At 43.5% G+C, this 21,850-nt stretch overlaps 1 protein-coding gene across 1 annotated transcript in view; it reads left to right on the top strand.

Moving 5' to 3' along the window:
• The window catches only part of LOC124597459, a gene marked incomplete at its 5' end in the record, with an annotated part of 353,417 nt that overhangs the window by 130,791 nt on the left and 200,776 nt on the right, over positions 1-21,850 (top strand). The window contains one exon of the mRNA XM_047135941.1: positions 1,240-1,425. Within this exon, the coding sequence (XP_046991897.1) occupies positions 1,240-1,425 (186 nt within the window). The remainder of the gene's footprint in view (positions 1-1,239; positions 1,426-21,850) is intronic.

Here is a 21,850-nt window from a genome sequence, read left to right as displayed (position 1 = left end):
TCCATGGAATGCTGCCAAGCAAATTCTCCGTCAAAGAAGAAATCAAGACACAACCTTCTGCATGCAAAATGATGTGCACAGTCTCCTGGGATATCGAGGATGTGGTTTTTTTGGATGTCCTGGAGCCTGGAGAAACTGTCAGTCCAGCGCGCTACAGGACGACACTGACTAACCAGAAAGCCCGAATTTATAGGATGAGGCCAGAGAAGAAGACCAACTTTCACCTGCAACATGATAACGCCGGGCTCCACTCTAGTTTTGCGACTACACATCCCTTGGCAAAATTCAGTTTGACTAACTTACGACATCCACCGTACGGTCCAGATTTAGCGCCTTCAGACTTCCATCTCTTAAGGCCACTGAAAGATAGACTACGTGGCGAAAATTTTCAAGACAGAGATCCTGTTGTCAAAGGTGTAAGGAAGTGGTCAGTCTCGATTGGTTCCGATTTTTACAAGCGTGGTGTGCAGACTCTGGTCCATCGTTGGCAAAAGTGCCTAACGGATGGTGGTGACTGTGGAAAAATGACAGCATGTATCTGAAATATTGCTCTATTTAGCTGTCCTGTTGTGATTTATGTATCTCCTGTAGTTTCCATGAATAAAAATTGGAGGCATTATTTATGGAACGGCCCTCGTACATGTACGGATTACTCGTACTGCAGCCCTCGTTGTTCCCTACCGATGATGCGAACTGAACTGACTATAACGTTATTCTTTTATTTATGTCATTCTTTTATTTAAATTCACTGTCATTTGTTATTTATTTCCTTAAAGTCAGTACCCCCCATTATACTGTTGTTTATTTACAGCGTCACGTTTACACTTACACAATCATAATTTCGGCCTAAGATCGCATACTGTCGTATTAAAATACACTATTAGACACATTGTCTAAGAGTCGACATTTCTGGCAGAGCCTACTGCTTTGTTTCATTACTGAGTACGCCAGCTTGACTATGAAGATGCTCTAGTCAGTAATGAAACAAAGCAGTAGGCTCTGCCAGAAATATCGACTCTTAGACAATGTGTCTAATAGTGTATTTTAATACGACAGTATGCGATCTTAGGCCGAAATCATGATTGTGTAAGTGTAAACGTGACACTGTAAATAAACAACAGTATAATGGGGGTACTGACTTTAAAGAAATATATAATGACTGTAGCCCCGCATTATGAAAAAATTATTTTTTATTTATTTTTGGGACATCACAGTTAGGTGTTTGTATGGTTGTTTTAGGATCTGCACCGCACCGGCTGTTCGCTGTTCTGCGGCGCAGAGGCGGAACAGAACCAGGCGCTGCTGAAGCGGGTGCTGCTGGCCTACGCGCGCTGGAACAAGGCGGTCGGCTACTGCCAGGGCTTCAACATGCTGGCCGCGCTCATACTGCAGGTCATGGACCGCTCCGAGGCTGACTCCGTCAAGGTAGGCAGGCCCGCCGCTCACTGCACTCCGGCACTCTGTCTGGCACTCTCATGATGCCATCATTATCCAGTCGTCGTTAAGTGGCCTGACTGCGCTGTTACTCAATTCTCGTAAGCATGTTTTAGACAGGAGCGAAACAGCCAAACAAGAATCAGGGAACGAGAATTCTCTTTAGTGTAAACGGTATGCTCGAATGAGCAAATGGGATTGGTAATTGTCGGCTCGCTCTCTGCTTCGGCGTTAGCAGAAAAGGAAGCTTTCGTCTGCTATCTAGTCTACTTTTCCTGCTGCCGATATGAATAGTGTCAGCGATGGAGTGATTGAAAGGGAATTTTACGTTCCTGATAGAAGAATATGCGAGGGACGTTGAATCAGCAAAGCAACATCTATTTTTCTTCTGAAAGCAGGTCGGTTTTATTCAGGATTCCAACACACTCGTTTGGCTACAAAATCCATTCTTCAACGTAATCTCCGTCAAGTGCAACTGCCTTACACCACCTTATGGGGTGGGTCTGTATGCCCGCCTCGTACCACGCTGCTGGTCGACTTCGTAGCTAACGTCCTGCATCCTTCATCATTGGGTCGAGTCCTTCCTCGAGCATGGGTGTGTGTGCTGTTCTTAACATAAGTTAGTACAGGATAGTGTAAGTCTAGGGACCGATGACCTCAGCAGTTTGATCCCTTAGGAATTCACACACATTTGAACATATTGGAGTGATGTTCTGAGGTTACATGGGTCCACCGTGCATCTCTCTTGGTTGTTGAGGCCAGTCTCACTACCCTACGGTACGGGGATGAGATTCTGCAACCAACAGTTGGGCCATATCGCCAACATTTAGAAGGAAATCTCATCTCGGTGGATGGTAAATCATGTGCTCATTGTGCTGTTCTCGTGATCACGTTCCTTCAGAAAGCTACGATCACCACAATGGGGCCTGCCTGTTCCCCTGACATGAATACAGCCAAACATGCGTGGAACTGAAAGTAGCTGATTTCGGACAACGATCGCGTACTCTGTGCCACTTAGGCTGACTCGCCATTGAAGAGTTGGACAATTTGCAGCATGAGTTTGACGAACTTATCGACGGTACTCCACGATGGACTGAAGTCTGCATCTGCTCAAGACCACGGTTAACAACGTACTGACGATGCACAAGTGGCAACAGAAAAATGGGAAATAGACTATTTTGTCGTTAAACAAATGCTTCAAAAATGTGTGTGAAATCTTATGGGACGTAACTGCTAAGGTCATCAGTCCCTAAGCTTACACACTACTTAACCTAAATTATCCTAAGGACAAACACACACATCCATGCCCGAGGGAGGACTCGTATCTCCGCCGGGACCAGCAACACAGTCCATGACTGCAGCGCCTAAGACCGCTCGGCTAATCCCGCGCGGCAAGATATGTTTATATTTTTGATTTGATGAACTGGACACACTGCAAATGAATATTTGCCCATGCGTCACAGCCAATTTTTTGTTTTCTGTGCCACGAATTTTGAAAGAAATGGATGTCACAAAAATTTTGTTACTGTGTGCATTTCACATTTCATTAACGATATTTTGTTGAGATTAGCTCTTGTAGGCAGTTTAATAAAATCCTCGAAATGCTTCACATAATTTACTGCAGATATTAATAAATACCTGATATATAGCAACTACTGAAATAAGAAACATTAAGGAAAATGTCTGCGGTTGCTAATAACCATTTATTATCGTTTCATTAATTATTCACAATCTGGTATATATGGAAAAAAAGGAGTATTCGACTAAGCAGGAAGTTATTCATTTTCCTTATGCAGTTGCTGAGAAGCACATTTTTTGTTCTTTATTAACTGAAAAGCGGTACAGAAATTACTACACACTGGCTGCGTTAGAAAAATCGATCTGATTGTCAACAACCCTGTATTTTGCGTAGCTGGCTAATTCGTCATCTGCTGTACCCACACTCTTTTTTAGTGACAGTGGCTTTCGTACACAAACAAAGGCTTGTGACAAATCATTCCCTAATTCTGTGTGGAGGAATGCAAAAGTAACTTTACTCGCTCGGAACTTTTCAAGACATTTCAAACATCCGAAAGTAGAAGTAGAAAAATTTTTTCACCGTTAACCATTTTGGATTTTTTCTACAACACACGTAATTTCAATGGTTTAATGTAACGTTTTCTATGGCATTAATCTGCGTTGAAACTATTTCTGAAGGATTCTTGTGTAATCTCACGTTCATTCTCCTACTCCTCCTCCTCCATATGACTCCAATAACGTCTACAAAGAAACTGTGCACTCTCTATGTTAAAAATATTACTCTTGTACTGATAACCTCGGTTCATGGCGCAGACGATTTACAGACACCATTCGTGTAAAACAGCCGATGCTCAGGGAATCGATATTTGATAGTGCTAGCGTAATCAGTTCAGACATAACAGATAAACATGACAGGGGAAAATGGTTTCCGAAAATTGGTTTTCTGCCTGCCGGAAGTTCTGTTGTGTGTAAACGCAGCAAAAGCGTGGGCGATCCTTCCGCGGTGACGTTCATAATCATGACTATTTCCTACTTTCGGCGCTTGTTCCCAGAATACGTCGTTATTTTCGAACTGTGTTTAGACAGGAATCTAACAGCATGAGTTCATTTATAATCACGACTGTCACCTGCTAGTGGCATTTCTTTCGGAATGTGTCGCATATTTTTCCTACAAAAATTACGTTTAGCGTACGATACGACAAGTTTATATAATTTCAAGCAGTAAATGTACTTCTAGCACATAATTTTGATTCATTTTGATTAACAATGTTTACCTCCACGTCTTTTGATCCCCATCGGGCTTAACTTCGTTTTATCTCCGAAATCGAAAGAATATAGTTTCCTCGTTACGTCCTTAGCAACAGCAAAACAGTTGATACTTCGACATCTTAACTTCCATGATCGCTTGCGACAGACGCCAGCTACGTACATTCAAAGGTAGGTGCTTCGGCATGCCGCGGTAAATTTTTAAATTGTGCCGAAGTGTTTTTTGAAATGTTTCTTAATTAATTCGCACACATTTTAGGGCAGTTCTTCCATATTTCATTGTCTACCATCACGTAATGTTCTCCTTAACACTCAGTCAACTAATATCGGCCGTAATCAGTTCGACTCTCTCTGAAAGAAGAATCGTGGGCCTAGCTAGACGTCAAATTAAGCGTGTCCCTTCTCGGCAGAATTTATTTTGGAGGCGCGTTAACAATGACGATGGTCCGTTATAGGCTAAATTCACAAGAAGACGGCATGACAATCTGTTTTCTGTAATTTTTTAATAATTATTGTTCGTGATGTCCAGAACTCAAATATCAGTCAGCCAAAGCATAAGCAATTCGATGCACCACAAAATCGACTCTGCAATTTAGGATGGTCTTTAATTCAGTAATTTATGGACTGTTTTGTTGATGGGCCACGTGAGTCTGTGGTAGAATGCTTACAATATGGGTGGATGAGGTTCAATTACCAACTGAGGGCTATTTTATAACAATTGTGCGTGTCCTAAGAGCATTTCCATTAAGTGAAAAATACCTAAAGATGGGGAAAAAAAGCATTGGTAGTGCTGGAGAGTGGTAATCGAAGATTCCAGTCATGATTTTCTCGTCTTTTCCCTTCACACCTAATACTTACGTTCATTTACATATGAAATTCATCAAACATTCGCTAATTAACAAGTACATTTTTGTGGTCACTCTCTCTCTCTCTCTCTCTCTCTCTCTCTCTCTCACACACACACACACACACACACACACACACACACACTCTCTCAAAAGAAACACACATACAGAGAGAGAGAGAGAGAGAGAGAGACAGTTAAAGAGAACAGAAATAAACAGACGTTAGTTTTCAGTGTGTACTCCGTTAGGTTGACAACATGTACATAAACAAACCAAATAGGAACAGACATAAAGTGAACACAAAGTAATTAAGACTCTCAACCACAGTTTTCTATAAAATAGCTGCAGTTAGTGACAAGAATAATGATGCTCCACAGCAGTTAGTGCAAAGAACATGAAAAGTATGAAGAAAAAACTTCGTAATGTGGAAATGTGTTTATCTTTCATGAACGAAGTTATAGCGCGACCTCCAGTGTGACCAGATGAGAGTAAATGCTGTCAGTCAGAAACTCGAATAACTGCAAGTAATTATCTACACTCATGCTCATAAATTAAGGATAATGCTGATACATGGTGAAACAACGCTCTGGTGGGCGGTTTGCGGGTATAAATCACTTCGGGGTATGACCATGCGGTGCATTTGACCTGCGGTCGTCGAACGGTGGCGCTGGCAGCAGTCCACATACACAGAGGTGTGTTGGTGCATGTCAGAGTTCGGTGCAGCGAGTAAGTGTGCAGACGTTTTCAGACGTGCCAATGGTGACTGTATGTTTAAAATGGCTCAAAGAACACATATTGATGACGTTATGAGGGGCAGAATATTAGGGCGATTGGAGACTGGTCAAACACAGCAGGTCGTAGCACGGCCCTCGGTGTGTCACAAAGTGTGATGTGAAGATTATGGAACGATTCCAGCACACAGGAAACGTGTCCAGGTACTACACTACGGGACGTCCACAGTGTACAACACCACAAGAAGACCGATATCTTACCATCAGTGCCCGCAGACGGCCACGCAGTACTGCAGATATCCTTGCTCGGGATCTTACCGCAGCCACTGGAACAGTTGTCTCCAGACGACTGAACAGACACGGCTTATTCTCCCGGAGACCTGCAAGGTGTATTCCACTGACCTTTGGTCACAGGTGAGCCCGTAAGCCTGGTGTCAAGAACACAGTACATGGTCATTGGAACAGTGGTCCCAGGTTATGTTCATGGATGAGCCCAGATATAGTCTGAACAGTGATTCTCCCGGGTTTTCATCTGACTTAAGCCAGGAACCAGACACCAACGCCTTAACGTCCTTGACAGGTACCTGTAAGGAGGTGATGGTTTGATGGTGTGGGGTGGAATTATGATTGGCACACGTACACCCCTGCATGTGTTTGACAGAGAAACCGTAACAGGTCAGATGTATCGGGACGTCATTTTGCACCAGTATGTCCGCCTTTTCAGGGGTGAAGTGGGTCCCACCATCCTCCTGATGGATGATAACGCACCGTGTTCTCCAGACCTAAACCCCATCGAGCACGTCTGGGATGCTCTCGGTCCACATATCGCTGCACGTCTGCAAGCCCCTACGACACTTCAGGAGCTCCGACAGGCACGGGTCAAAAATGGGAGGCTATACCCAACCAGCTGCTCGACCACCCGGCGAGACGTAAAGCTTTGTGTAGTGAAGTTCAAAAATGGCTCTGAGCACTATGGGACTCAACTTCTGAGGTCATCAGTCCCCTAGAACTTAAAACTACTTAAACCTAACTAACCTAAGGACATCACACACATCCATGCCCGAGGCAGAATTCGAGCCTCCGACCGTAGTGGTCGCGCGGTTCCAGACTGTAGCGCCTAGAACCGCTCGGCCACCCGGCCGGCTGTAGTGAAGTCATCAAAGGTACACGAGTGAGCCTTCGGCTCCTATCGTCCATATCGATGATGTTTCGTTGAATGGTTCGCGCGCTGACACTTGTTGATGGTCCAGATGTGAAATCTGCAGCAATTTGCGGATGGGTCGCACTTCTGTCTCGTTGAATGATTGTCTTCAGTCGCCGTTGGTCCCGTTCTTGCAGGATCTTCTTCTGGCCGCAGCGTCGTCGGAGATTTGATATTCACGGCCCACTCGTGAAATTGTCCTACGCGAAAATCCTAACTTCATCGCTGTCTCGGGGATGCTGTGTCGCGTCGCTCGTGAGCCGACTGTAACACCACCTTGAAACTCACTTAAATCTTTATAACCTGCCATTGTAGCAGCAGTAAACGATCTAACAACTGCGCCAGACACTTGTTGTCTTATATAGGCGTTGCCGACCGCGGCGCCGTATTTGGCCTGTATACATATCTCTGTATTTGAATACGCATGCCTATACCACTTTCTTTGACGCTTCCGTGTGTATTTGTACTGACTAGGATAGCATTTCCTATTCGGATCACCTCGACCAATTGCTTGTTTGCGGACCCGTGTTTACTGAAACGTTCTTGCTAATATTATCGTAAACTTTCACCTTGAATGAGATTTTCACTCTGCAGCGGAGTGTGCGCTGATATGAAACTTCCTGGCAGATTAAAACTGTGTTCCGGACCGAGACTCGAACTCGGGACCTTTGCCTTTGGCAGGTAAGTGCTCTACCGTCTGAGCTACCCAAGCACGACTCCCGAGTTCGAGTCTCGGTCTGGCACACAATTTAAATCTGCCAGGAAGTTTCAACTTTCACCTTGTTTACATATTCTGCAGTTTGGACGTCTCTGGCGACCCTCTAAACCAGGCACTTGTGCCGCTAGGTTCTTAAACCGGCCCTGCACACTAATAAGCTCGCCAGCTTCATTCGCGGCGTGGGCAGGTACACGTCCAAAGACAATAACTCCTTCCTGCCATTCTGTTAAGTCTACAGCTTGACGCGCCTTACTGTGCTGTAGAATCACCTGGCAGCCCATACACGATCTTCGGCATCTTCAGCGATACAAGGCGGTCACTACCGCCTTTAAGTGGGTAACTCATATTTTGTCCAATGAGCTATCGAGTATCAGAAGCCGATCTTGCTCTGGTTTTGTTCTGCAATCAAGTGCATGCCCAAAGACTCATATTTGAAAGAGACTCCACACTTGATCAACTGAGCCTTTTTCAGTATTCATCCTCCACGTAGGAAAATCTTTCGGTCGGTAGATCAGAAACCAATTTCTCTGTTCCCCCTTGACCGAGTTTCCTCCCGCAGTGAGTTCCACCAGCCTCCGACTTCCCTCCTAGGAAGCCTTTATCACACAGCCCCAGGCTGCAGTCATTCTGCGGCTTGATCGCTCGCTGGCCGCGACGCCATTTGCCAGCACGGACTGGAGTGCACGCCCCCGCAGGGCGAGCGCAGTCAGCAGGGGTGCTGGGTGCGGTGCCCAACGGCGCGGGCCCGCAATAAAGAAGGCTCGGTCTTAAATCCCAGTGACGTCACGCCGGCGGAAAGGCGAGCCGGTTATCGACGGCGGGGAGGCGGCTGAAGATCTGAACCCATAGCTCACTGCACCGCAGTTGGTAGTAGTGGTGAGGCAACCGATTGCGTTCAGCAGACAATCGGACACTCGATTGTGTTCTAGTTCCGTTGTTTTATTTTTCAGTCTAATGAAACAACTGAACGACACTAGTCTCTACGGCCACGTCAGCTATGTGAATGTTTTTCACTCACTCTCTGGTGCCACTTGATACGTGAGATCTGACGGAACCAAGACTCTGACGTTTGTCAGTTACACGAATGGTTCCACCACGGTCTCCACGTTTGAGTTTTACGTATTAGGCCAGTCTCTTCGATTATACATGAACCATAACTAGGATTACTATATTTTGGAGGGACAAATGACGTATCTTATGTCACACTCTCCACGCTGAGTTTTACTTATTAGTCCAGTCTCTTCGATTATACATGAAATACAATTAGGGTTACTAACTTTTGTACAAGCAAATGAGGTACCTTATCTCAAGCAGAGGAGAATAAAAAGTACACTACTGGCCATTAAAATTGCTACACCAAGAAGAAATGCAGATGATAAACGGGTATTCATAGGACAAATATATTATACTAGCACTGACATATGATTAAATTTTCACGCAATTTGGGTGCATAGGTCCTGAGAAATCAGTACCCAGAACAACCACCTCTGGCCCTAAGAAAGGCCTTGATACGCCTGGGCATTGAGTCAATCAGAGCTTGGATGGCGTGTACAGGTAAGGCTGCCCATTCAGCTTCAACACGATACCACAGTTCATCAGGATTGTGACGGGCGTATTGTGATGAGCCAATTGCTCGGCCACCATTGACCAGACGTTTTCAATTGGTGAGAGATCTGGAGAATGTGCTGGCCAGGGCAGCAGTCGAACATTTTCTGTATCCAGAAATGGCCGTACAGGACCTGCAACATGCGGTCGTGCATTATACTGCTGAAATGTAGGGTTTCGCAGGGATCGAATGAAGGGTAGAGCGACGGGTCGTAACAGAGCTGAAATGTAACATCCACTGTTCAAAGTGTCGTCAATGTGAACAATAGGTGACCGAGACGAGTAACCAATGACACCCCATACCATCACGCCGAGTGATACGCCACGCCACCTGTACCAACCTTGTGAGAATGCTCTGAAAAGCTAATTATTTGCATATCTCAGCATCTTCTTCCTGTCGGTTAAATTTCGCGTCTGTAGCACGCCATCTTCGTGGTGTAGCAATTTTAATGGCCAGTAGTGTACATTTCTAGATATGAGTTATTTCCATAATTTATGCATTTATTTACTTAAATAAGAATTTTTGGTTCTCTTGGCATAAATATCAGTTTTTGGTTGCTTTTAAAAGTTTTATTCTAAATTTATGTTAAAATAAATGTAAAAATCCTTTTTTTAGTTTCAATGTTTTGAAGCACTCTCTCTCTCTCTCTCTCTCTCTCTCTCTCTCTCTCTCTCTCTCTCTCCCTCCCTCTCTCTCTCTCTCTTTTCACTTTCCTGGCACCCAACACCGATAATTTTCTTTCGGTAAATGCTGAGGTGATGTGAAGAGTAAGCGTATAAGGTTTTTTTAATTATTTGGTGATAATAACTTGCTTTTTGGGTGTAAACAGTCATTTCTCAGAAGTATTTATTCGCAAAAAGTATTAGTCATCATTCGTTAATTTTCTTTGGGTTTCTCTAATTAAAATAGGGTAAGAATATGAATCTTCCTTGCAGATGCAGTATATTCCATTTATAGAAATTATCTTGAGGATAATCCTTTTCATGCAATCAAACGATTTTTCCGATTTCTAGACTACTGAGTGTTTCGGCAGTTTGATCCAGATTTAAAGTTCACTGCTTAGTAAACGCACTGTTCATGAAAAAAATGGTTCAAATGGCTCTGAGCACTGTGGGGTTTAACATCTGAGGTCATCAGTCCCCTAGAACTTAGAACTACTTAAACCTAACTAACCTAAGGACAGCACACACATCCATGCCCGAGGCAGGATTCGAACCTGCGACAGTAGCGGTTCCAGACTGAAGCATCTAGAACCGCTCGGCCACATCGGCCGCCCACTGTTTATGAACATGGACGATAAACTGAACTAATAGCTACTTATTGCAACAAAATGAAATGTAAATACCGTAACGACAGTAACAGCTACGACACGCAGTAACAGAGTACAGTCGGTAATAATAATAATTTAACAACACGAAAATGATCGATTGTTTACGCTCAGGACTGAAAGCGCCGGAAGTCAGGCGTGTCCAGTTCTCACTCCCACCGTTCTATAAGGGTCCGAACTTCCTTAAAGACTCTTTACATATTACAGTGATAGATAGAGACACGCGTTCAACTGTGAAGTTGACGTACCAGTGTATGACTGTGAATAGTACTCACTTGTATCTGTGAAATAATATACCGCTACTTTTCACAGGCTGTGAACTGAAAACAAGTTTGTGTGGATTGCATATGATTTGCAAGGGCATAGCAGGTGATGTAATTTTCGGTACACAACATTTACCTCCCAAACTATGAATGACTGAATAAGTGCTTAAGAGCAACAGTCAAATGGTTTTTAATTTACCTATATTATCTCGCCTTTTTAATGAAACGGAATGTAAATTGTGCTAAAATTTGGCAGTGTTGATTTCTTCATAACGTACACCTTATATGAACACTCGACTTTTCACCCCTAACGATATATCAGCTTAATTAGTTACAGTATAATTGTGTCTCAACTAACGTAATCCACAGCAACATATTAATAAGTTTCAAATTACGAAATGAAGAATTGGACAATTGAATACGTAATTAACATATATAATGCTTACTTTAACTTCAGCCTATCCCCTGAGAAGTCTTCGTTTACAACTGGGAGTGTGAGTTCCTCCTTGGATTATGCACACCACTATTGTACATTACTGCTCTAATACAACCAAAGAAATTACTACAGAACAGTTTGACTGAGAAGAACGAATGGGTAGCACAGTCAACTAATACATTAACGGGTGGTTTCATTAGAAAGAACAAGTACGTTGTTCAACCGAAAGAAAAAATTCAGTGAGTTCTCTTGAAAAGAAAGAGTGAACAATTCAGTCACTATCCAAATCTTAAGTCCACTGTGTCGATAGACTTTATTCTGTTGCTCCTACAGACAGATTTCTCTTGAAAGAAAGAATGATAATAGTCCACCCGATACGTAAAACTGCAAATAACTGAATCCAATGTTTTCCAGCTACCGACGGAATCAGTTATTTTCCATTCGGTTGTTCCCATCACTAGCACCTGGCTGGCACACGAGGCGAGCATTGAATCTCAAGCCAGCACTGCGACCACTTTTCGTCAGTCGCGCTGGGCGAGTTCATTCATTCATCTCTTCAGAAGGGCAGGACGACAGTGTCTGCCCCCTTTAGACCGGTCGGCGATGCCAAAATCGTAGCGCATACCCTGCAACCCTCCTCAAACGATTTTACAGAAACTATTTGGTAAAAAAAAATTCATTATTGCGATAGTTACAGCTTTACTTGTCAGCTTTGTGATGATGTGCCTATCATTTCGTTACTGGCCATAGTTATTGTGATATTTGCATGTAAGTAAAACAATACGCGAAATTAGAAATAGTTTGCAGTGAAAAAAGGGGCCGCTATGATTTTGTGTCTGATGCATATTACATAACATGTTGCAGCATACGAAATTTAGCTAGCAAATTGAATTTTTCTTTAGACTTGGTAGGAGGTCACCAATCTGGAGATAACTGATCTGATGTAGAACACTCATTTGCGATCACGCATGCCACCAATAAAGACAGAGTGTGATGTCCACACCATTCCTTGCATTTCATAAACCCTTCGAGATGTTGAAATGAGATTTTGGAAAATGATAGCACTGTTTATTACGCAAAACTTCATTATCTACCCTGTTATTTCACTAACTATAGACTTTTTGGATAAAATATGAGAGAATGTAAATTTTAAGGGCCATTGGTTGCTGTTGCTATGGGTTTTAAAACAACATACGACATTACACATTTATGTACTGAAGTTGTGCTTTTTCATTAGCTATTTACGTTATTTTTCTCAGTTCCTCACTTAACAACCTCAATAAACCACTGTTTCAGAATTCTCTCGAAATTGCGTCTGCACATGTCAGTGACATAATATCGGTTAACTACGCTGCATTTTGGAAAAACAAGCTAATTTTACCATGGCGGCAAGGGAAATGTGTCGGTTTTACTCAAAATTCGCCACTCCTGGCGCTTCTCCCAAAGGCACAAACTCTCAACATGTCAGTAGGATGTAAATCGCTGCTTTTGTTCCATTTTCGGCGGAAGATGTAAATCGCTGCTTTTGTTCCATTTTCGGCGGAAGTACTTTTGCATACTAACCAAAGCAGAGGTGACAGATCTTTTTCAATGGTCGCCATGAAAATGTGGGCTTGGAGGAGCTTCACTACAGGTACAAAAAATGTTGTCACAGGCTTCAGTTTAGAACGGCACATCCCCTCCAGCGCTCAGTATTTCCCCTACAGCGCCTGCCCATAACCCCCACCACCACCGCTCTGCCCACACCTGTCTATTGCTCATGTACCGAACACGTTATGTTGCGCGCCCTCTAGTGGTTGGAGAGGATGGAATGCTTACAGTGCCACATGTGGACAGTCTTTAATCAGTGCTGTTTCTGTACTATGGTTTATTATCTTAACAGATTAATAGCATTCCGTTACTTCTAGCTTAGCTGACTGAATAGTCACTAAATATCATAGCAAATTCTAAAGTAACCAGCCAATAATAGGAATTTAAAGTTTACATCACTTTTAGTGTTCATCTGTAAACAACACCCTTCAGGAAATTTAGAATGACAGGTAGTGGGTGGGGCAAGTTAGTTGAAATGTACACACTTCTGCATGCCTGTCACTGTTTGGCTACTGTTCTGTCACCTAGGTTACACAACGGTGCGTTTCCGGCCTGTGGTTATTGAGAAGGTTCTTCAAAGTCCCTTACCCTGCTCTGACCCTACTATCATGTTTATTCCTCCACCCTGTGTAATATGTGTTCACCCACAATCGTTTTATAAAATTTGTATATGGCATTATTGGCCGGGAGACTCCATCTGCGGTGCTCGACCACATAGTGCAGATCTTTCTAATTGATGACACTTCGGCGGCTTCCGTGTCGATGATGATGATAACACCCACACCCAGTCCCGAGCAGAGAAAATCCCTGACTGGCCAGTAATCGAACCCAAGGTCCTGTGATCGAAAGTCAGCAACACTAGCCACATGACCGCAAGACCGCGAAATGCTGACAATCATCTCATAATGACCTCTTCAAGGAGTTAAGAATTTCAACCACTCCTTGACAGTATGTATATTCAATAACAAAATTCGTCACAATTAAACCATGACAACTTGTGGAGAATAGCATTGTCCACAGTCCTTTGTGTTTTTCAGTAGGAATGACTGATCTGATGCAGCTCTTGACGCGAATCTATTCTGCGCAAGTCTCTTCATCTTTGCAAAACATCTATTCGAACCTGCTTACTGAAGTCAAGCCTTGGTCTCGTTCTAAAACTTTTACCCCCCCCCCCCCCCCATACATCCATCCACCATCTAACTGATAATTCCTTGATGCCTTTAGGATGATTTGTCAGCCCGTCGATTCATTTGATGAAGGGGTGCCACAACTTTCTTTTTTTACCAGTTCCATTTAGTAACTCCTCATTACTTACTCGATCTACCCATTTCATCTTCATAATTCTTCTTTAGTATCACATTTCAAAATATCCTCTTCTTGCCCGCACTCTTTATCATACAGGTTTCACTTCCTTATAAGGATATGATCCAGACAAATATCTCCAGAAAAGACTTCCTAACATTTACATTTATATTCGATGATAACAGATTTGCCTTTTTCAGAATCGCTTTTCTTGCTATAGCCAGCCTCCATTTTCTATTCTCTCTTCACCCAGCGATAGTTATTTTTCTGCTCTAATAACAAAATTCACCTCTTAGGATCTCTTTTCCTAATCCACTTCCCTGAGCATGATGTAACTGAACTACATTCCATTAACCTTCTTCTCCTTTTGTTCATGTCCGTCTTACAACTTGTTTTCAAGACTGTCCATTCTGTTCTCCTGACCTTTTAAGTAACCTTTAATTACTCATCACTAAAGCTGCCAGTGGTTCATAAAGGATTTCAACATGCAACCGCAAAAACCTTTGTTAATCTGATCAGTAATGTAAGATGTCTGACGAGTAGTGAACCGCTTTTTAAATCATCCGTAAAATAATTTCTTTTTGACATCTCTTGTTCGACAGACGAATTTTCATTTGATAACTTGTAGCATATGCAGGTTAAGATACACATAAGCATACCATTGCTTACATGAGTGGTACAGGCTGCTTCGTGTACGATGCAGGGTCTCTCTTCGACGATTTGAGGGAGCCATATCGGGGATACTCGCTTCAATCACCGCATGATGCTGCGGCCAGTTGCTCGGAGTGATTCTCAGGTGGAGTATCGGTTGTCATAGAGAATAAACTAGACCAGTTACTGGCAGCCTTCTAAAGGAGCCTCTGAAGAAATATGCGTTATTTACCACTTCTGATTGGCCTGTCAGCAGCGTCTATTCACGGAGGTGTGCACAAACTCGGACTGGAAACCATACAAAGTTAAGACAGTGTATTGTTTGCCCAATTCAGCTGATGTCACTCGACGTTACTACAGCAACTGCATTCTCTACATGACGGAGGTCATTACTCTGAAATGTTCTTTTTTTCTGATGAAGCATGGCTGCATTTGTCGGGGAACGTGAACTTGGAGGACATCTACGTTAAAGTTCTGCAAGTACTCATCACCTACGTCAAGAGCCTTTGCTAGATTTGAAAACAGGAGTGTGCTGTCCAGTCAGTACAACACAAATTACTGGTTCTATCCGTAGAATGGTTTCTATGATTAAAAATACCTCCTAATACCCTCACAGACCACTGTTAATGTGTGCAGTTGTATGAAATAACCTCACATGAAATAACAGTAAATATTTTTGTTAGTTCGAACAGACATGCAGTATACTATTCAAATATCTATCAGAAATGACAGATGTCTATTAGGGTCAGGCCAGGAGTCTCTTATACCACAGAGCTATTCTCACATATCCCACTGAAGAACCTCTGATAATCGAGTTCGGAAATCATAGATGGAAATATCAGTGACAATCAAAGTCTGAGGCAGTCATTGAGACATGATCAAATAACCAAACGGTTGCGTCTGCATTTGGCAGCGGTGGCTTGAGGCGCTCGGAGCTCTCCTTTGTTCCGCCATCAACTTCTCCACCCTGGTAAGTCCACGTGCTTCCCTTAGATAACTGGAAGAATATCAGCTTTAGAACCACCTTTACCTACGCTATACAATAATGTCCCCACCAGTTGCGAAAGATACACGGAAGTCTGTCTTTGAACAAAACTCTGTACTACCAAAATATACTGATGGGCCAAGACATTATGATAATCTGTTTAGTAGCATGATGGTCCATCTTTGCAACGCAGTACGTCAGCGAGTCTGCCTGGCATGGATTTTGCAAGTCCTAGGAATGTTACCGGAGGTATGTGCCACCGTGTGCGTACGCAGACCTCACGTATTTCCCATAAATTAGTGAATTCCATCTGGTACAGGACTTGTCAAACCCGTACGAAGCAGAACGTCTGCCTTATCGCGTCTCAAAGGTGGGCCAGCACTCAAACAAGTCGTTGTCATTTTTCGGCTCTTCAGTGCATGTTCGTAGAAAGAGTCCGCCACGAAGAATCGCCGAAGCGGACATTACAAAAAAAGAAAGGGAGCGGGAGAACAAGATTTGGAATGCTGGATGTCTTTCAAAATGAATGAAGTAATCGTCACATTAAGAAACGGGATCAGGAGCGAAGAAAGTGGAGAGCGTCCAGTCTTTATAAAAATATACGAAATAATGTAAAGACATTACATCCAGCTGGTCAGAACTTGTTATATTGGCCAGTCATCGTATGTACCCTTAGAGACCTCCACGTATTTTGTATCATGTAATGCGATCTGAAGTTTAAAAAGTTCGAGGCCGATACTGGGGATCCACGTCCGACGCGATGGCCGTGCAGTTGCGCTAGTGTGAAACGCTGCTCTTGGGTTGATCTCACTATTAGTCAAGTGCGGTATAAATTTTGTGTTTTTCTCGGGAGTTATCCAAAGCGCTGCAGTTCTTTAGCCCATCGGCACGAATTTACGTCTGGATCGACGTTGAGTATCAGAGAATTCTGCCGAAATTAGGTTATGCAAATGGAGAGCTCCGCGGCCTCGCTTGCGAAGTCCTGGTCCCCCTTGACGTGGTGGTCTGGGAGGGAGGGAGGGAGGGAGGGAGGGAGGGAGGGAGGCAGTTGCTACTTTCCGAGTTGGGCACGTCAGGCGCGACCAGGAGTCTGGAAGCCCTAACGCGTTCCAGTTTCATTTTGATTGCTTCAAAAAGAGTCGAGCGCTGTCCAGCGGTGCATTACAGGAGGAACAGAAGTCCAGTTTCTGCAAGACTCATGGGCATTTGTTCTGACTGTACTTGTCATGTTGATCGAAAAGGGCATCAGAATTAAAGGTTTGCCTGAATGAGGAAATAAATCCGAAGTCGTCACGTTAGAGGCGGTTGCAAACAGCCACTACAGGGTGCTATTGAAATGTGACATCGTTGTTTTAAAATTTGTAGCTGTCGTTAAGATGCAGAAATTGCAATGCACATATTTTATTCGAACCTCTAACCCTGCCCCGTGTCATTTGATGTAAGGAAAGGCTTGAAACATTCAACTGAGGAAATTCAAAATACTTATCCAGTTTCGTGACAGAACGCGTAACTTGGATATATTAGCTATTCCAACGTGAAATGAGCCCAACGGATGTTGTTCGTTCAGGAAACACTTCCAAGCACATGATCGCTTTTTTCTTTGCTTACGTCCATTGCTTTAGGGCAGCGGTCATCAAACTTTTTTGCTCAGGAGCCAATACTAATATCAGGGGGACGGCATCTCAGCCCCCATATATACTGATCTTGTTATTAATCGGTAACATGAAACTTCCTGGCATATAAAAACTGTGCCAGACCGAGACTCGAATTGCCCGCATCTCGTGGTCGTGCGGTAGCGTTCTCGCTTCCCACGCCCGGGTTCCCGGGTTCGATTCCTGGCGGGGTCAGGGATTTTCTCTGCCTCGTGATGGCTGGGTGTTGTGTGCTGTCCTTAGGTTAGTTAGGTTTAAGTAGTTCTAAGTTCTAGGGGACTGATGACCATAGATGTTAAGTCCCATAGTGCTCAGAGCCATTTGAACCATTTTTCGAGACTCGAACTCAGGATTTTTGCCTTTCGCGGGCAAGTGCTCTACCATCTGAGCTACCCAAGCAAGACTCAGGCACCGTCCTTACAGCTTTACTTCTGCCAGTATCTCGTCTCCTACCTTCGAAACTTTACAGAAGCTCTCCTGCGAAACTTGCCGAACCAGCACTCCTGAAAGAAAGGATATTGCGGAGACATGGCTTAGCCACAGCCTGGGTAATGTTTCCAGAATGAGATTTTCACTCCGCAGCAGAGTGTGCCCTGATATGAAGCATACTGGCTGATTAAAACTGTGTGCCGGACCGAGACTCGAACTCGGGACCTTTGCCTTTCGCGGGCAAGTGCTCTACCATCTGAGCTACCCAAGCACGACTCACGCCCCTTCCTCACACCTTTACTTCTGCCAGTATCTCCTTTCTTTCAGGAGTGCTAGTTCTCCAAGGTTCGCAGGAGAGCTTCTGTAAAATTTGGAAGGTAGGAGACGAGATACTGGCAGAAGTAAAGCTGTGACGACGGGGCGTGAGTCGTGCTTGGGTAGTTCAGATGCTAGAACACTTTCCCGCGAAATGCAAAGGTCCCGAGTTCGAGTCTCGGTCCGGTACACAGTTTTAATCTGACAGGAAGTTTCATACCAGCGCACACTCCGCTGCAGAGTGATAATCTCATTCTGGAATTGGTAACCTACATAAAGTATTATGTCAGGAGCCAACAGTATACATTTTATAGGACGATTGCGAGAAGTTGGCCGACGCCCTCAGCTACTGATCGTTAAAAGACAGCACCATTCGGTACATTTCGAGACGACTGTTCTCCGTTTCAGATTGCTGCCACCTTCAGCGGCCTCGAAGTGGTGACACTGTAACTCGCTGACGAGTTGTTGTTGTGGTGTTTGTGTCAGATGATGAACAGTTGATTAATAACAGTAACTGTACTTATATTTCAGTGCATTATGCAATATGAGACATGATCATTAATATTTATAGAATGTTTCGAATGCCATTTCTGTTCTACTCTTCCTTTTGTATTATAAGAACCTTAATTTAATTTCATATTCGTTGCTAAAAATGTGTACTGCATTTGAATGTGACAGACTATTGCGTGCGCATTCACGAGTCTACGTCACTTATGTGGCGTAATTCATGCCATATCAGCTGCGAGTTGTCAGCATTGGAAGACAAACAATAAAACATTTCACCTCTCACATCCTTGTAAGTCCTCAGAGGCCGCGCTAGTTATCCCCTTGTTTCTCAGGTAAACGGCCAACTTTACTGAGTTCAAGGACGGATTCTCCAGCGTCAATTAAAATCAAACGCATCATAAAATACTGCAGTCTATCATTTTTTTAGCGTGAAAACTACACTTTTAAGAGCAGTCACAACATATGACTCTTTCCGTTAGTTGACGTTTTTGGATTCGGCTGTTAGTTGCTAGATGCATTTCAGTATAAAATATGGCTGAGTACAGCGGCCCGCAGTTTGACGACCACTCCTTTAGAGGATCAAAGAGCATTCAGTACTAAACGGTACACAACAATTACCAATTACTGCAATGCTAGCCGTCACAGGGTACGTCAGATAGATGAGAAATGAACAGAACTAACGGTTCGCCGCTGGTGTTCATCTTATTTGTCGTTTAACGAATACTTCTTCTTCCTCATTTTTCGTGAACAGCGATTTTACCACCTCAAGAAGGTGTTGAATACTTCCAAAGCTATGTTTTCGCAGTAGCATCAGAATGCAAACAATGTACACAACTAGGACGCATGCAAAAGAATACCAATATCAACGGTGAATATTATGAGAAACAATAATGTGAGTTACACTGGAAAATGTATTGTTAATCTTTCTTAACTCATTTGGGCCACCTGTCAACCACGGTGTTTGTATCTTTGATGTGTTGTTGCCATCTGTCACTCGATCTAGGGGCGTCTTCAATATCGGTAATGAATTCGTTCTTTCCAATGTTGATCAACAGATCTGTTGTCTCTCCTATTAACTGCAGTGCGTGTAGTTGCACAGAGGCCACTTGCATGTAATTTGCCAGTAAGGTCAAGTCGCTGTACGGAGTGGCCGCGCGGTTTGAGGCGCCATGTCACGGATTGCGCGGATCCTCCCGCAGGAGGTTCGAGTCCTCCCTCGGGCATGGGTGTGTGTGTTGTCCTTAGCATAAGTTACTTTAAGTAGTATGTAAGTCTAGGGATCGATGACCTCAGTAGTTCGGTCCCTTAGGAATTCACACACACACGCACTTTTTGTAAGGTCAATTCATCAGCAAGAGCCAAGCTTGGGATCCCTAAGTTGTCTACTGTGATACCCATCCTTAATCCGATGTCCGCTCTTAGAGATCTGGTGCATTCCCTGACGATTTGTTCCAGGAGATAGTTGAACATTTTGTATGAAATAGTGTCTCGTTCCATGACCCCCATATTTATACGGAACTCTTTGAGAGTTGTCTTACAAAAATTTGCTTTGGATTTGGTGTTGTACAAGGGGGCCTCCACCAACCCATTGAGCATTTCGTTGAGACCTAGTTGTGTTAGTATTCCAAAGAGAGTGGTTCTATCCACGCATCGCACGCCTTTTGGAAGTCTACGAAAGAAGCTACCCATCATCTGTCACATTTCTTGCTGTCTTGAGGTTCTGTATTTTTTCAACACAAGATCTCGTTTTTCTGGAAACTGCTTCATATTCCACCAACTCATTGTCCAACTATATCGTTAGGTGTACAGACCAAACTCTGAATAACGCTTTCGCCGTTTTGAGCCATATCATGAAATCTCTGTTTTGTAAGCTGACATTCATGTAGCCGCTTCGGATCCAGGCCATGGTAGAAATTCCCGTTTCTGTAACTCTGCCAGGAACAGGAAAATAATTGGCGAAAGGCGTTTTCTGGCCACCAGAATTTGAGCCAACGAGAAAAGTTTCCCGCTGTCTCCTCTGCGTTACGGGGATATTACTCCATTTTTGAACACATGGTACGACGAGACTCTCAGTATGTTTACTATTATTTGATCTCTTCTTCTCGTCAGGTTGTGCCATGAATCTCTTTTTTTCTTCAGTTCGATTCAGTTCCTCCTCATTTTTATCCGATCTACCCACATAATTTACGCATTCTTATACAGCGCCATGCTGCAGTAGGTTCTGTTCTCTTCTTGTCTGAACGTTTTATCGTCTACGTCTCACTCCTGTACAAGGCTACCCTCCAGACAAATACCTGGAGGAAAGACTCCCTATCACTTAAATTGATATTAGATGTAACAAATTCATCTTCTTCAAAAATATTTGTCTTTCTGTTGTCATTTCATATCCTCCCTACTTCGGCTACTTGGGTTGCTGCTCGAACAGTCCACGGGTGTGCTGCCGGTCCGTAGTGTCCATAGTGCCCTTTGGACCCTATGTACCGGCAGTACACCCGTGGACTGTTCGAGCGAGAAATACGCCGGGAGAAGTTGAAGAATCACAGTTACGTTGCTGCTCAAATAGCAAAACTCACCTACTGCACTTAGTTTCTCATTTTATAATCTAATTACCTCAGCATTCCCTGGCTATTTCGATTACTTGCTTTACTTTTGCTGACTGTCTTACAAACCTCTTTTCAAGACACTATTCATTGCATTCAACTGTTCTTCCAATTCCTTTGCGACTCTGACAGAACTGCATTCCTTTTCATAATTTCTCTTTGGTTTCCTTTGCTCCTTTCTCATTGTACATCGGGGAAGAGCTACAGCCTTGCTTCCATTTCATATCTTTCGACTCTTATAATCGCGATGTGGTTGGATATAACTTGTAAATAAGCTTTCGCTGCCTGTATTTTATCCCTGCTACCTCCGAAATTTCAAAGAGTGTATTCCAGTCAACATTGCCAAAAGTTTTCTGCAAACCCATAAATGCTATAAACGTAGGTTTGCATTTCTTTATCATACCTTCTAGGATAAGTCTTGGTACCAGTATTGCCTCGAGTCTCCCTACATTTTTGCGAAATCCAAACTCGTCT

This window comes from Schistocerca americana, chromosome 1 (genome assembly GCF_021461395.2).
Source record: "Schistocerca americana isolate TAMUIC-IGC-003095 chromosome 1, iqSchAmer2.1, whole genome shotgun sequence".
In the NCBI taxonomy this organism is placed as follows: Eukaryota; Metazoa; Arthropoda; class Insecta; order Orthoptera; family Acrididae; genus Schistocerca; species Schistocerca americana.
Note: the sequence above shows the minus strand (reverse complement) of the source record. Positions and strands in the feature narration are given on the sequence as shown.